This window comes from Pelophylax lessonae (genome assembly GCF_965119305.1).
Source record: "Pelophylax lessonae genome assembly, chromosome: 1".
NCBI classification, from domain to species: domain Eukaryota; kingdom Metazoa; phylum Chordata; class Amphibia; order Anura; family Ranidae; genus Pelophylax; species Pelophylax lessonae.
This window is the reverse complement of record NC_138768.1, coordinates 582,062,175-582,075,343: the sequence shown is the minus strand read 5'-3', so window position 1 is coordinate 582,075,343 and position 13,169 is coordinate 582,062,175. Positions and strand designations below refer to the sequence as shown.

Genomic DNA, 13,169 nt, shown 5'->3' with positions numbered 1-13,169 from the left:
TGAACCTAAATGATTTTAGCAAATGGCTGCAATATAACAAAGAGTGAAAAATTTAAGGGGGTCTGAATACTTTCCGTACCCACTGTATATAAATATATATATATATATATATATATATATATATATACATACATAAAAAGTACAGTAAAACTGCAGGAAAGGGCACTGGGGGGCAATCTAATGTGAATTTATTTTATTTTGTAATGTATCCGTGTGTTTGGTGTGTTTTACTTTTTGAATTTGCCGCCAGTTCCACCCCCCTATGAGCTTCACGTCGCAGGAGATGGAAGCCGGGGCACACAGAGCATCGGGAGGAAGATCCGCCACCGCACACCGCCAGGATACATCACTGGATCCCGGGGACAAGGTGAGTACCCTCTCTTACAGGATCCAGCGATCTTCCTAGAGGTACCCCGAGTGTGGCTCGGGGTTACCGCTTTTGGCACTGAAATTTAACCCCGAGCCACGCTCGGGAATACCGCTAGGAAGGTTAATATTCCCCAGAGAAAAACTAGCATTTAATCGCCACAGGGTGCAGCCCCACTGCAAGGGTAACTTTACATTTTTCCCTGGAGTTCGACTTCAATGATGATATGGATTATTATCAAATATGAACAAGGACAGGTTTGTTTGGGATGTGGGTGGGCTTAACAGATTGTGACTTTTGCCTGGGATGTTTCACCTTGTCCTAGCAATTATTATGCAAATAAATAAATAAGAGAAAGAGGTATAGGTGGCACTGCCTATATATGTGTACTCCTCATAAAACCCAAAACAGGTGAAACAATTAAATAAGACGTGATAAACTATATATATATATATATATATATATATATATATATATATATATATATAAAAGTGAGTACACCCCTCACATTTTTGTAAATATTTTATTATATATTTTCCTGTGACAACACTAAAGAAATTACACTTTGCTACAATTGAGTAGGGTAAAGTAGTGAGTGTACAGCTTGTATAACAGTGTAAATTTGCTGTCCCCTCAAAATAACTCAACACACAGCCATTAATGTCTAAACCGCTGGCAACAAAAGTGAGTACACCCCTAAGTCAAAATGTCCAGATTGGGCCCAATTAGCCATTTTCCTCCCCGGTGTTAGGTGACTCATTAGTGTTACAAGGTCTCAGGTGTGAATGGGGAGCAGGTGTGTTAAATTTGGCGTTATCGCTCTCACTCTCTCATACTGGTCACTGGAAACTCAACATGGCACCTCATGGCAAAGAACTCTCTGAGGATCTGAAAAAAAGAAATTTTTGTTCTATACAAAAATATAGCCAAGACTATAGTAAGATTGCCAAGACCCTGAAACTGAGCTGCAGCATGGTGGCCAAGATCATACAGCGGTTTAACAGGACAGATTCCACTCAGAACAGGCCTCGCCATGGTCTACCAAAGATGTTGAGTGCACATGCTCAGCGTCATATCCAGAGATGGTCTTTGGGAAATAGACGTATGAGGGCTGCCAGCATTGCTGCAGAGGTTGAAGGGGTGGGGGGTCAGCCTGTCAGTGCTCAGACCATAGACCGCACACTGCATTAAATTGGTCTGCGTTGCTGTCATCCCAGAAGAAAGCCTCTTCTAAAGATGATGCACAAGAAAGCCCACAAACAGTTTGCTGAAGACAAGCAGACTAAGGACATAGATTACTGGAACTGTGTCCTGTGGTCTGATGACCACAGGTCTGATTTGTTTCAGATGGTGTCAAGTGTGTGTGGCTGCAACCAGGTGAGGAGTATAAAGACAAGTGTGTCTTGCCTACAGTCTGGCATGGTGGTGGGGGTGTCATGGTCTGGGTCTGCATGAGTGCTGCCGGCATTGGGGAGCTACAGTTCCTTGAAGGAACCATGAATGCCAACATGTACTGTGACATACTGAAGCAGAGCATGATCCCTTCCCTTCAAGGACCGGGCCGCTGGGCAGTATTCCAACATGATAACGGCCCCATACACACCTCCAAGATGACCACTGCGAGGCTAAAGAAGCTGAAGGTAAAGGTGATGGACTGGCCAAGCATGTCCCCAGACCTAAACCCTATTGAGCATCTGTGGGGCATCCTCAAACAGAAGGTGGAGTAGCGCAAGGTCTCTAACATCCACCAGCTACATGATGTTGTCATGGAGGAGTGGAAGACGACTCCAGTGGCAACCTGCGGAGCTCTGGTGAACTCCATGCCCAAGACGGCTAAGGCGTTGCTAGAATATAATGGTGGCCACACAAAATATTGACACTTTGGGCCCAATTTGGACATTGTCACTTAGGGGTGTACTCACTTTTTGTTGCCAGTGGTTTAGACTCTAATGGCTGTGTGTTGAGTTATTTTGAGGGGACAGCAAATTTACACTGTTATTCAAGCTGTACACTCACTACTTTACATTGTAGCAAAGTGTAATTTCTTCAGTGTTGTCACAAAAATGTGAGGGGTGTACTCACTTTTGTAAGATACTGTGTATATATATATATATATATATATATATATATACACAGTATCTTATAGCTAAACTTCCATTTTTCTATAAATACAGTAAAATTTATACAAAAAGATATATAAATACCTCTTGCACGACCATTGTACATCTGTGAACACTGTGCCTCAGATGAACCTTTTGTTGCTGGCACAGATTGATATATGCATGGAGATGGCATCACTTCACATTGAGATACTGCTGGCTCAAATTTCTTTGGCAAACTTTCTATGGAGTAGAAGTAATCTTCATTTTGAAACACTGGCTTATCAATGTGTTGTTGCTCAGTACCATTTTCAAGATTATTATTATGACTTGTAGACAGTTCAACCATTGGTATTAGTTCTTTAGAAGATGCAAGGCATATATGTGGCCCAGATCTTTTAACATCCGTATCAGCTTTCTGTTTCGTAAGGACCAAACCATCACATTCAGACCTTTCTTCTACTACATGCAGTTGCTTATTCATTTCAGTAGGAACAGATGCTGGATTGGCAGAGATTTGTGAGGTAGAAACAGGATTGCACATTTGCTGTCTTTCGGGTATTTGATTTCCACTGACTGGCAGGGAATCAGCCTCAGAGGCAGAGTCATCCATAAATATGAAGTCAGACGGTGTCTGTGGAGCGGTTGTGTGTTCAGCTGATATAAGTGGTGACAATAAAGAACTCTCTGTATATTCATTTACCTCTGTGGCACTATGTAGTACTGGCTTAGCAAGTATAGAGTCTGTTTCTGGATGGGTAGGAACTTCTACGGGGCAGTCTGAATTTTGTGCTGGTGGTGGAGTCTGACATTGAGACCCACGCTTGGAAAACCTGTAATGGGAAGAAAATGATCTAGGGAGAAGCTTTCTTGAGGAATGTTTCACAGATCTTTTCTGCTGATCATCTACAAATCCAGAGTCATCTCCCTCACTTCTACCTAAACAGTTTGTGAACACATTCTTATTACCTGAATGTTCCTTTCTCTTTTCAAAGTCTTCAGTTACTGATCTAGTAATCTTCCTACATGAGCTAGGGATGCTTGTGGAGGTTCTTGCCTTTACTTTGGACTGCTCTTCCAGTTCAAGGCTTTGCAAAGTGCTTTGGGGGCTCTGAGAAATCGTTGTTACTTGGCTAGACTCATATTTATGGTTGTTTTCTTTTTTATGATGAAAGCCTAAAGATGGAGTGCGGAATATGCTTCTTCGTTTCCCAGTGCTACCTGAGCTTGAATTTGTACTTGAAGGGGAGGAAGTGTGTAGGCCACCAGTATTGTTGGAAGAAGGTGAAGAAGGCAGAGAGTCTTGTTTTCGGGTTGTGCTGCGTCTAAATATCGGCAATCTAGAGACGAGACTGGAGCGTCTTGTGCCTACGTCCCCCATCAGAACGAAAGTTTGCCTGTCAAAATAGAAGAAGTGGAAGTATTAATACTTTATATTAGTGTAAGCAAGCTTTGTAACTCAAAAATAATTATAGTAAAAAACTCATGCGCTGCTGGATAGCTAAAAAAAAAAAAAACGTTCTTAACCGTGCTTGGAACTGCTGCAAACCACCACCCAAAGTGTACTCAATTACTTTAATGAACAAAAGAAAAAGACATTTTAAATGGTGCACTGTTCCTTTAAATATTTCTAATAAGTAAAAATATATAACCTGCTAAGTTAAAAAGAAAAAAAAAAATTATATATATATATATATATATATATATATATATATATACACAGTATATATAAATATATAAAAATATATATATATATATATATATATATATATATATATATATATATATATATAAAACCTGCTAAGTAAATCCACCTTATTATAACATATGACAATTATATTATATTTTACACCTAAGTTATATTTTGGAGCACAATATTTATTGCATGAATTTTTGTATTGCATTTATTCAAGTTTATATAGTCGTATGATATAATACGGTGGATTTACTTAACACGTCATAAATCTTTATTTATTAGAACTATTTAAAGAAACAGCGCACCATTTAAAATTTGCTTTTCTTAAGCTTTGTAACTGCTCCCTTTTTTTACTAACATCATGATTGATAAGGTTTATGTAAAACATAACAAAAAACACCTTTGAATATACAGTAATCATATAGTTAGGGAGATTTATTAGTCAGAAAATCTTTATTATAGTAAACAAGCTGGTAGTGAAAGCAAAAATGTGAGCATTTTCATTAATTACCCATGCGAAAGCTGAAAGACATGTTAGTCATCTACATGTGCTTAATACCCGGGCCAGACCCTCCCTCCCAGGTTTCTAAGAGGGCATCCATTGATCCATGAGGCACTCTGATGGGCACAATTGATGTAAGGGAGACTCTGATGGGGAGTGTTGATGTAAGTAAGGTGAACTCTGATAGGGACATTTGATGCAAGGGTGACTCTGATGGGGACAAATGATATAAGGGGGGCTCTGATGGGGACAGTTGATGTGAAGGGGCACTCTGATGTGGATGGTTGATGTAAGAAGATACTCTGATACAGGCAGTTGATACAAGAGGGCACTCTAATAGGGACAATTGATGTAAGGGGACACTGTGATGGACATTTGGCACAAGTGGGGGCACTCTGATGGGGACACCTGATATAATGAGGGACTCTGATGAGGACACCTGATGTAAGGGCGACTCTGATAGGGACGTGATATAGGGAGGCAAAGGTTCTGTTTAATCATCCTAATCTAATGACAGCCTAATGCATACTGGTGTTCCCTGTACATTCTTGTACTGCCTCTGTACAACCTGTCAGACAGTATTTCCAGGTTGTGACTTGTGGTACAGAAATGAACTGGGAATACTGGCTCCCTGCATCTCTTTTACGCAGTTGACATTATGTCCTCTGACTTTTTATACTGTGCCCCCAGATCAGATCCATGTCCTGAAAGATACTTATAAAGTATTTAGTGCTATTTCTTATTTATTTATTTTTACTTTTTTATGTTAGTTTGCAAAAAATACACTACTTTGTGGCAGACACTTCAAATGCAATAGAACCAGATGTCAGATTTATAGTCACTTTGTTTTTTTGGTGATAGACTTTACATACACAACCAAGCCCATGTTCTCTATTTAACATAGTAAGGATTTTTTTTTTTTCATATTGGTATAATCAATCAAAAGCCATTTGGTTCTTTGGTGAAATAGTTTGGTGAAATCACTTGCAACACACTTTGCACGATATAACTCAACTCTTTTCCCTACACTGGTTCCTGGATCAGCTTCACTTCTGCTTCTATTTATTATTCAAGATAACACATCCCCATTACTTATAATGACGACATTTCATTAGTCCCAAACAGATGCCATTGTTGCTTAAGACCAAATATACAGAATATTAAATACACAAGGGTGCAGGAGGTATGCTTTTTATTTACTATATCTATTCAGTCATCCTTGATATTATTTTCTTTCCTTCTCCTGAGTTATATAGTGTTTGTATGGAGTACCTCAGGCATAGAATACTATTCTCTTAAAAAAAAAAAAAAAATAGAGTGAAAGTAGCAAAGCAGTAAGTACAAATTGCAAGCCTCATAGGATACATGCAGAATGCACTTGTAGTGAGTCCTGCTTAGGTCCCTGCCTTATAATTAACTGTAAACTAATATGAACCACCTATGAGAACGGTATTGTTTGGCATTCTTTTCAATAGCCATCACCCCATTCTACAGCATATCCACCCCCCAACTGTCAATTTGGGAATTAACTAATTAATAAGAATGGCCTTGTTCCAACTAGGCACTTGAGACAATTGTTTACATCTGCCATATTTGAAGGTAAACATGGTAATCAATAAAATCTCAAATTCTATTATTTTCTATCATTTAAAACAAATTGTGTATTGCTAGCATATGTTATTAATGTATGAATGTATCATATTAATACAGGTTAATACAAAATTATATCTTAAAGATTTAAGTATATACAGTATCCTTAACATGCACTTTTTTCTGTGCTGAAATTCCTTAGAAGAAACATGGTCACAAATAACAACAAAATAAAATAAAATAAAAATAATTTTGGCATAGCGCACTTTATATACACATACCTCCCAACTCTCTGAGATGGGAATGAGGGACACCTCTTAGCAAATGTTTATACTGGCTTATGAAATTTACAGTTTAGCACTGGGAAACACTTTTTTAAAGATAAATAGTGCATTTTATATACAACTATATAGATCAGACCAAAATGAGGGACAAATGAGGAGGAAAGGAGGACAGAGGGACTTTGTTCCAAATCAGGGACAGTCCCTCGAAATCAGGGACAGTTGGGAGGTATGTATACGTGATGTGCATTTAAGGAGCCATTCACACTAGATGCATTAGCATGCGTGATCAATAGGAACAGTTCAAACCAATACATTTAGCTGATGTGTGCTGCCTTGGGTTAAAAAAAGTTAGAACAGGCCCTTCTTTTTCAGAGCAACGTGTAAATGCACTGCTCGTGGAAACGAGCATTAGCACAAAAGTCAAAACAGTATGTTAAAGCTTCCTTTAAAAAAAAAGCTTATTGAAATATATTTTTTTAAAAACAGCAAAATCCAGCACGTTAAATGCAATGTAACACAGCATGTCAATAATAGGAAATTTGTCTGGAAATAAAGCCCAAAGGCACCACATCCCAAATGTAGAAGTAGGAAAAAAAAATCTCAACCAACCATAAATTATGGAGGAGGAGAAAATTGGATTGGGGATTTTTCAGGTGCCAAAAAATTAACTTTTTTATTTATAAAAATACAAATTTTATTATTACATTTAAAATAACACAAAAAGAAAAAAGAAATACATATATTGCACATATATTGTTAAAATCAATTTGTTTGCTGCATATACACTCAGTTCAGAGGTAGAAAATATACTGATATCACGGAGTAGCAATCCTGACATGTTTCACCGGAACGGTTTCTTCAGGGGATTCTTTCTGAGCTACTTCAATGGTGAAATCAAAAAGAGGAATCGTTTTCAATATAGTATCAAACATTAAGTTGGTTATAGCACGCATCAAAGGGCACACACAGGGTTAATACGTCAACTGAGTATCTGTATGTATATTTATCTTTAGGACTCCAAAACAAACTGCAGCAGGGATATCCTGTACCATGCCCGCAGCCCTGCATTCTCCTGTACCATGCCCGCAGCCCTGCATTCTCCTCTACCATGCCCGCAGCCCTGCATTCTTCTGTACCATGCCCGCAGCCCTGCATTCTTCTGTACCATGTCCGCAGCCCTGCATTCTCCTGTACCATGCCCGCAGCCCTGCATTCTCCTGTACCATGTCCGCAGCCCTGCATTCTCCTGTACCATGTCCGCAGCCCTGCATTCTCCTGTACCATGCCCGCAGCCCTGCATTCTCCTCTACCATGCCCGCAGCCCTGCATTCTTCTGTACCATGCCCGCAGCCCTGCATTCTTCTGTACCATGTCCGCAGCCCTGCATTCTCCTGTACCATGCCCGCAGCCCTGCATTCTCCTGTACCATGTCCGCAGCCCTGCATTCTCCTATACCATGCCCGCAGCCCTGCATTCTTCTGTACCATGTCCACAGCCCTGCATTCTCCTGTACCATGCCCGCAGCCTTGCATTCTCCTGTACCATGCCCGCAGCCCTGCATTCTTCTGTACCATGCCCGCAGCACTGCATTCTCCTGTACCATGCCTGCAGCCCCGCATTCTCCTGCACCATGCCCGCAGTCCTGCATTCTCCTGTACCATGCCCGCAGCCCTGCATTCTCCTGCACCATGCATGCAGCACTGCATTCTCCTGTACCATGCCAACAGCCCTGCATCTTCTGTACCATGCCCACAGCCCTGCATTCTCCTGTACCATGCCCGCAGCCTCTGTTTTGGGTCTTGTGGTGGTCCAGTTGGGTCAAGTAGCTGCTTGAGTCAATCATTTTTCCCATTTTTTTGTGGTAAAATTAGGGGCCTCGGCTTATATTCGGATCAGCTTATACTCGAGTATATACGGTATTTAGATTATACTGTATATAGTATCTTCATTAGTTCTCACAGTTTACTAATTTAACCAGCATAAGGATTTGTTTTAGCATATGTAAGCAGCTATCAAACTACACATGTGAGGTATTGCCGTGATCGTTAGAGTGAGAGCAATATTTCTTGCACAAGACTTCCTCTGTAACTCTAAACATGTAACCTGTAAAAAGTTTTAAAACATCACCTATGGAGATTTTTAAGTACTGAAGATTGGCACCTCTCCACAAGTGCGCGCAATTTAAAAGCGTGACATGTTAGGTATCTATTTACTCGGCGTAACATCATCTTTCACATTATACAAAAAATCGGGCTAGCTTTAGGTTTTTTTTTTTTTATTCATGAAAGTTTTTTCCAAAAAAAAAAAAACGTGTTTGAAAAATTGCTGAGCAAATATTATGTGACATAAAAAGTTGCAATGAAGATCATTTTTTTCCCTAGGGTGTCTGTAAGAAAAGAAAATTATAATGTTTGGGGGTTCTGAGTATTTTTCTAGCAAAAAAAAATATGATTTTTACATGTAGGAGAGAAATTTTCAGAATTGGCCTTGGTGGCAAGTGGTTAATTACCATAAGTAATATACAAATAATTATTATATATTGTTTTTAAAGTAATTTACTATATTTTCAAAAACTGTACTCATGCAGGTGGCTTAACGGACAAATTACTGAAGTTTGAAGTTATAACTTCAACCCAGTAATTTCACTGTACATAGATAAACAATAAATCATTATGTTATAAGTATAACATAGCATAATAATATATTATTTTGCTTGATTGAAAAAGCAGCAGCAGATTCTCCCTCCTAACTGTGTGAGAAAAACATGGAATTATGGGTAAACCTTATACCCATAAACCCATGTTTTTTCCTTGTAGTTAAAAGGGCTGGGCTGGAAGGGAGCATTTGTCTTTTAGACACATGCCCCCTTCTATGACACTGCAGTGAGAAGAGAGCCTCCACTGCAGCATTTTTATTGGACAGATTGGGTCAATGGTGTTTTACCATTGGTCCAAGGCTCCAAGCTGTCTATTGAGCTCAGTGCCTGTGACAAGATGTCAGGGGCAATATCCCAGTAGGGAGAATTCCTCCATTTACCTCACTTGTTTGGACTGAGGAATACCTTCATTTTGTAAAACAAGTCATCTATGGCCAGCTGGGCTGTCTCCCCTCTAGATAGAGGAACAACAGAGACACCTTTAGACAGCAGTATTGTAAATCTGAGGAAAGAGTATTGTTGGATGCAAATTTAGATGGACTTGACAAACAAATAAAAAACTAACTCCAGATAACACTAGGACAAAGAGATCATTACCAGATCCCAGCACTAACAACTGAGAAGGTCTGCCTGTCAATTCTCTACTCATGTCTGCATCCTTGTAGGCAGTGTGACTTTTAGTACCACCCTGATACTGAGGTAATGCATGGCCATGGTGTTGTCTGACTATTCCTATGTCAGTTTTTCCTGAAGCCAGTTGGTGCACCACTGCAGTGAAAGACATATCAACCTTAGCACCAGTTACATGTTGAAAGTAAGGCTGGACTCCCTCGATAACCAAGTCCCCTGAACTGGGCAAATCTCACTGTCTCATAAAAGGCAACCATCAAACCCACATCTTGACTCATTGGAGCTTTCTGAAGTGAAAAGTCCAAACATGAGATTGAAGGGTCAATAGTCTTGGAAGTGGAGGAATAAAAGGGACAAAAGGAGCTCTTCTAAAATCCAAGATCGAAAGACTTTGCTATGGGAACTTTCACTTTGTTATTGCTAGGTAGGAGTCTGCTCTTCTAGCTGGAGCACCACCTTTTGCATTACTGAGAGATGTGTGAGGAACCCTTCTAAGGTCACGTGCCATATACGTGGCCAGACCGCAAAAGTATGGCAAAAGGCTATACAGACCATTGTCAGTTACATAGCCAAGCTTGAAAGAGCAAAGGGAGCTTTGAGGAGGCCCTCCAACTTCTTGTCCATGAGGTCTTCAAAGACCAGGATGTCCTCAATCAGAACTTTCAGGAATTTGCTTAGGCAAGAAATAGTCAAGTCTACCACCAGAACTTTCTGCTTAGGAGGGTCAGACACATTGGGGTTGATTTACTAAAACTGCAGAGTGCACAATCTGGTGCAACTCTGCATAAAACCCAGTTAGCTTCCAGTTTTCTTTTTTTTTTTTGTCAAAGCTTAACTGAACACCTTGAAGCTGATTGGCTACTATGCACAGCTGCACCATATTTTGCACTCTCCAGTTTTAGTAAACTAACCCCTTTGGCCATGGCCAGCCCTCATACAACACATCTTGTACTAGCAGGTGAACTGGAAGAGCATTAGCAGGCTTCTTGGACTTTTTCAGAGACACTGAACTGGTAACCTTTGAGCCACTAGGCAGAAGCAGCTCCAACTTCAAATAAATGCATACTGTGTCCTCCGAAAACGTAATGATTTCCTTAAGTATGAGAGAGATCATGGTTGACTAACCATCCTCCTGGAAGGGGCCCTCCAACTCTGATGATTCCAGTTCCCCCTTGTCTTCTTCTTACCTCTTCTCCTCCACATCTTTAGGGATGAACTTGTGACATGTTCAGACATGAATCCAAACCCTGCCAAGAAGCTGCTGACAGCCAAACATAAGCACAGGAGGCATTCCTCACCATGTAGCTGAGCATATGCACGCCCCTTGTATATGTGGGGACAGCTTATGATTGGCTGTACGCAGTGACGCTTCTTGGCCTAAGCTCATCCCTATTCATCATCATCCGGGAGAAACATTTCCAAGTCTTAAAGAGATTTAGTAGGGGACACCCACTGTGGATGTTCACGCTGTTTGTGTCATGCAGTTTCTACCAACATAGACACCTTCCCCATCAGTTCCACAGTGGAAGTTGAAAAATACAAAGGTCCAAAGTGCCTGGAGCCAAGGTACTAGAGGAACCCTGAATCATTCTTTCATTGCCTTCTGCAAATTGTGTGTTCTCCTGCCTTTGTGCTTGAAGTGATGGTGTAGGTGAAGGGATCCCCTGAAGGGTACTCATGATCTACGCTGAAGAGTAGAAGGTTCGTGTAAGATAAATGTCATGTGTGTCTCACAACTTAAGGCTGCTACTTAATCCAGTGAAGACTTGAACTGGGCCCAGAGCCCAAAAGTGGAGCAGAGAATGTGTCCTTAACAGCCTTCTGGAAGCATGTGCCCAGAACGGCTCCTGCAGCTGAAGGAAAACAGGGAGCAACCTCCAGGGGTCAGACCCAGTACACAGTGTGGCCTACACACTGCCCAAGTCTCTCCATGGGTCACAGCACCACAGGGGTGGGCTAACAAAATGTCCCAGTAAATAGGAAAAAATATATATTGCTCATGGTCTATGAATTCACACCATCCACTCCTCTGTACACCTGCCCAGGGGCCCAGGATACAGGCAAAACCCAAATACGGGGTGACCCTCATGTAGCAGTGAGTCTGGGGACCCTTAAGCCTCAGACTCACTGCTCCATGACTCTAGGCATTCCTCCCCAAGAGAGATATATTACCTCACTTCACCCACTTCAGAAAGGCATACCCCCTTCATGAAGAGGAGTCTTCAAGGACAGGGCTTTACTAGATGGGAATACTGCCCCTCCTTGTGCTGCTGTACCAAGGGTGAGCTTTTGACACAGAGTCCAGTGCACACAGCAACATTACTTACAAACAGTTACAACACAATAACCTCAGTGTCTATGATTAGAGGAGCCTGTGTCCTGTACTGTACAGAAAAGAAATTCAGATTCTACATCTAAACGTGGTTGTGCTATGGAAATCATGTGACAAAATTTTCAGGTGTGAATGGGGCCTAACGATTGTATTCGACCATGGCAGCTCTTTGTAGCCAATGATATAATATAATCAAATCTACACATATACATACACATGACAATACATGTTCAGTAATAAATAATGCAGAAACCGGAGAAGTTTTAGGGCAGTGATGGTGAACCTTGGCACCCCAGATGTTTTAGAACTACATTTCTCATGATGCTCAACTGCACTGCAGAGTGCATAAGCAACATGGGAAATGTAGTCCCAAAACATCTGGGTTGCCAAGGTTCACCAACACTGTTTTAGGGGATTATTTAATCCCTAGCTAATTGCTACCAGTTAATTTTCTGTTTGCTTTCTTAGCTGTGAACAGATGCAAAGGTGTACTTCCAGCCACAGAACATATGCAAGAACTTCAATACCTAGCATCACAGAGGGTGCAGAGCTATACATCTGCATAATATTTAGGGAAGGTAGAAGTAGTACATGTGATTATTAGAGAAATGAAAGATACTTTAGTTTGGACACACTGACATATTTTAAAAGGCTCACATCAAGATAGAAGTTAAAGGCACAAAGACCCTACAATGATATTGTTGTGGGATTCTGGCACATATAGATGCAGCCCTGACTATAGGTTCTTGTATTCTCTTATTCTGGATTATCTTGATCCGTGGATGTGTAAGGACTTTAGGAAAAATTCAACATTCATTTTTAAATAGATAAATCTACATTTTATCTACACGTGCTTGCTTTTGAATGACATTTTAGAAGATAAATTTCATATTCCAAAATGATTTGCATCTATAGCAAGAGATTAGGTTTTCTAAGTCAATGATCTGCTTCTATATGCTTTAAATGAAGGTGTATGCAAACCCAAACAACTACTCTCATTTACTCCCTTTTGT

The 13,169-nt window shown here is 40.4% G+C and overlaps 1 protein-coding gene across 1 annotated transcript in view; it reads right to left on the bottom strand.

Annotated features, from left to right (window-relative positions):
- The window catches only part of CCSER1 (coiled-coil serine rich protein 1), a 1,246,501-nt gene that overhangs the window by 1,021,042 nt on the left and 212,290 nt on the right, over positions 1-13,169 (bottom strand). The window contains exon 2 of the mRNA XM_082244166.1: positions 2,572-3,863. Coding sequence (XP_082100292.1) covers positions 2,572-3,847 — 1,276 coding nt within the window. The 5' untranslated portion in view covers positions 3,848-3,863. The remainder of the gene's footprint in view (positions 1-2,571; positions 3,864-13,169) is intronic.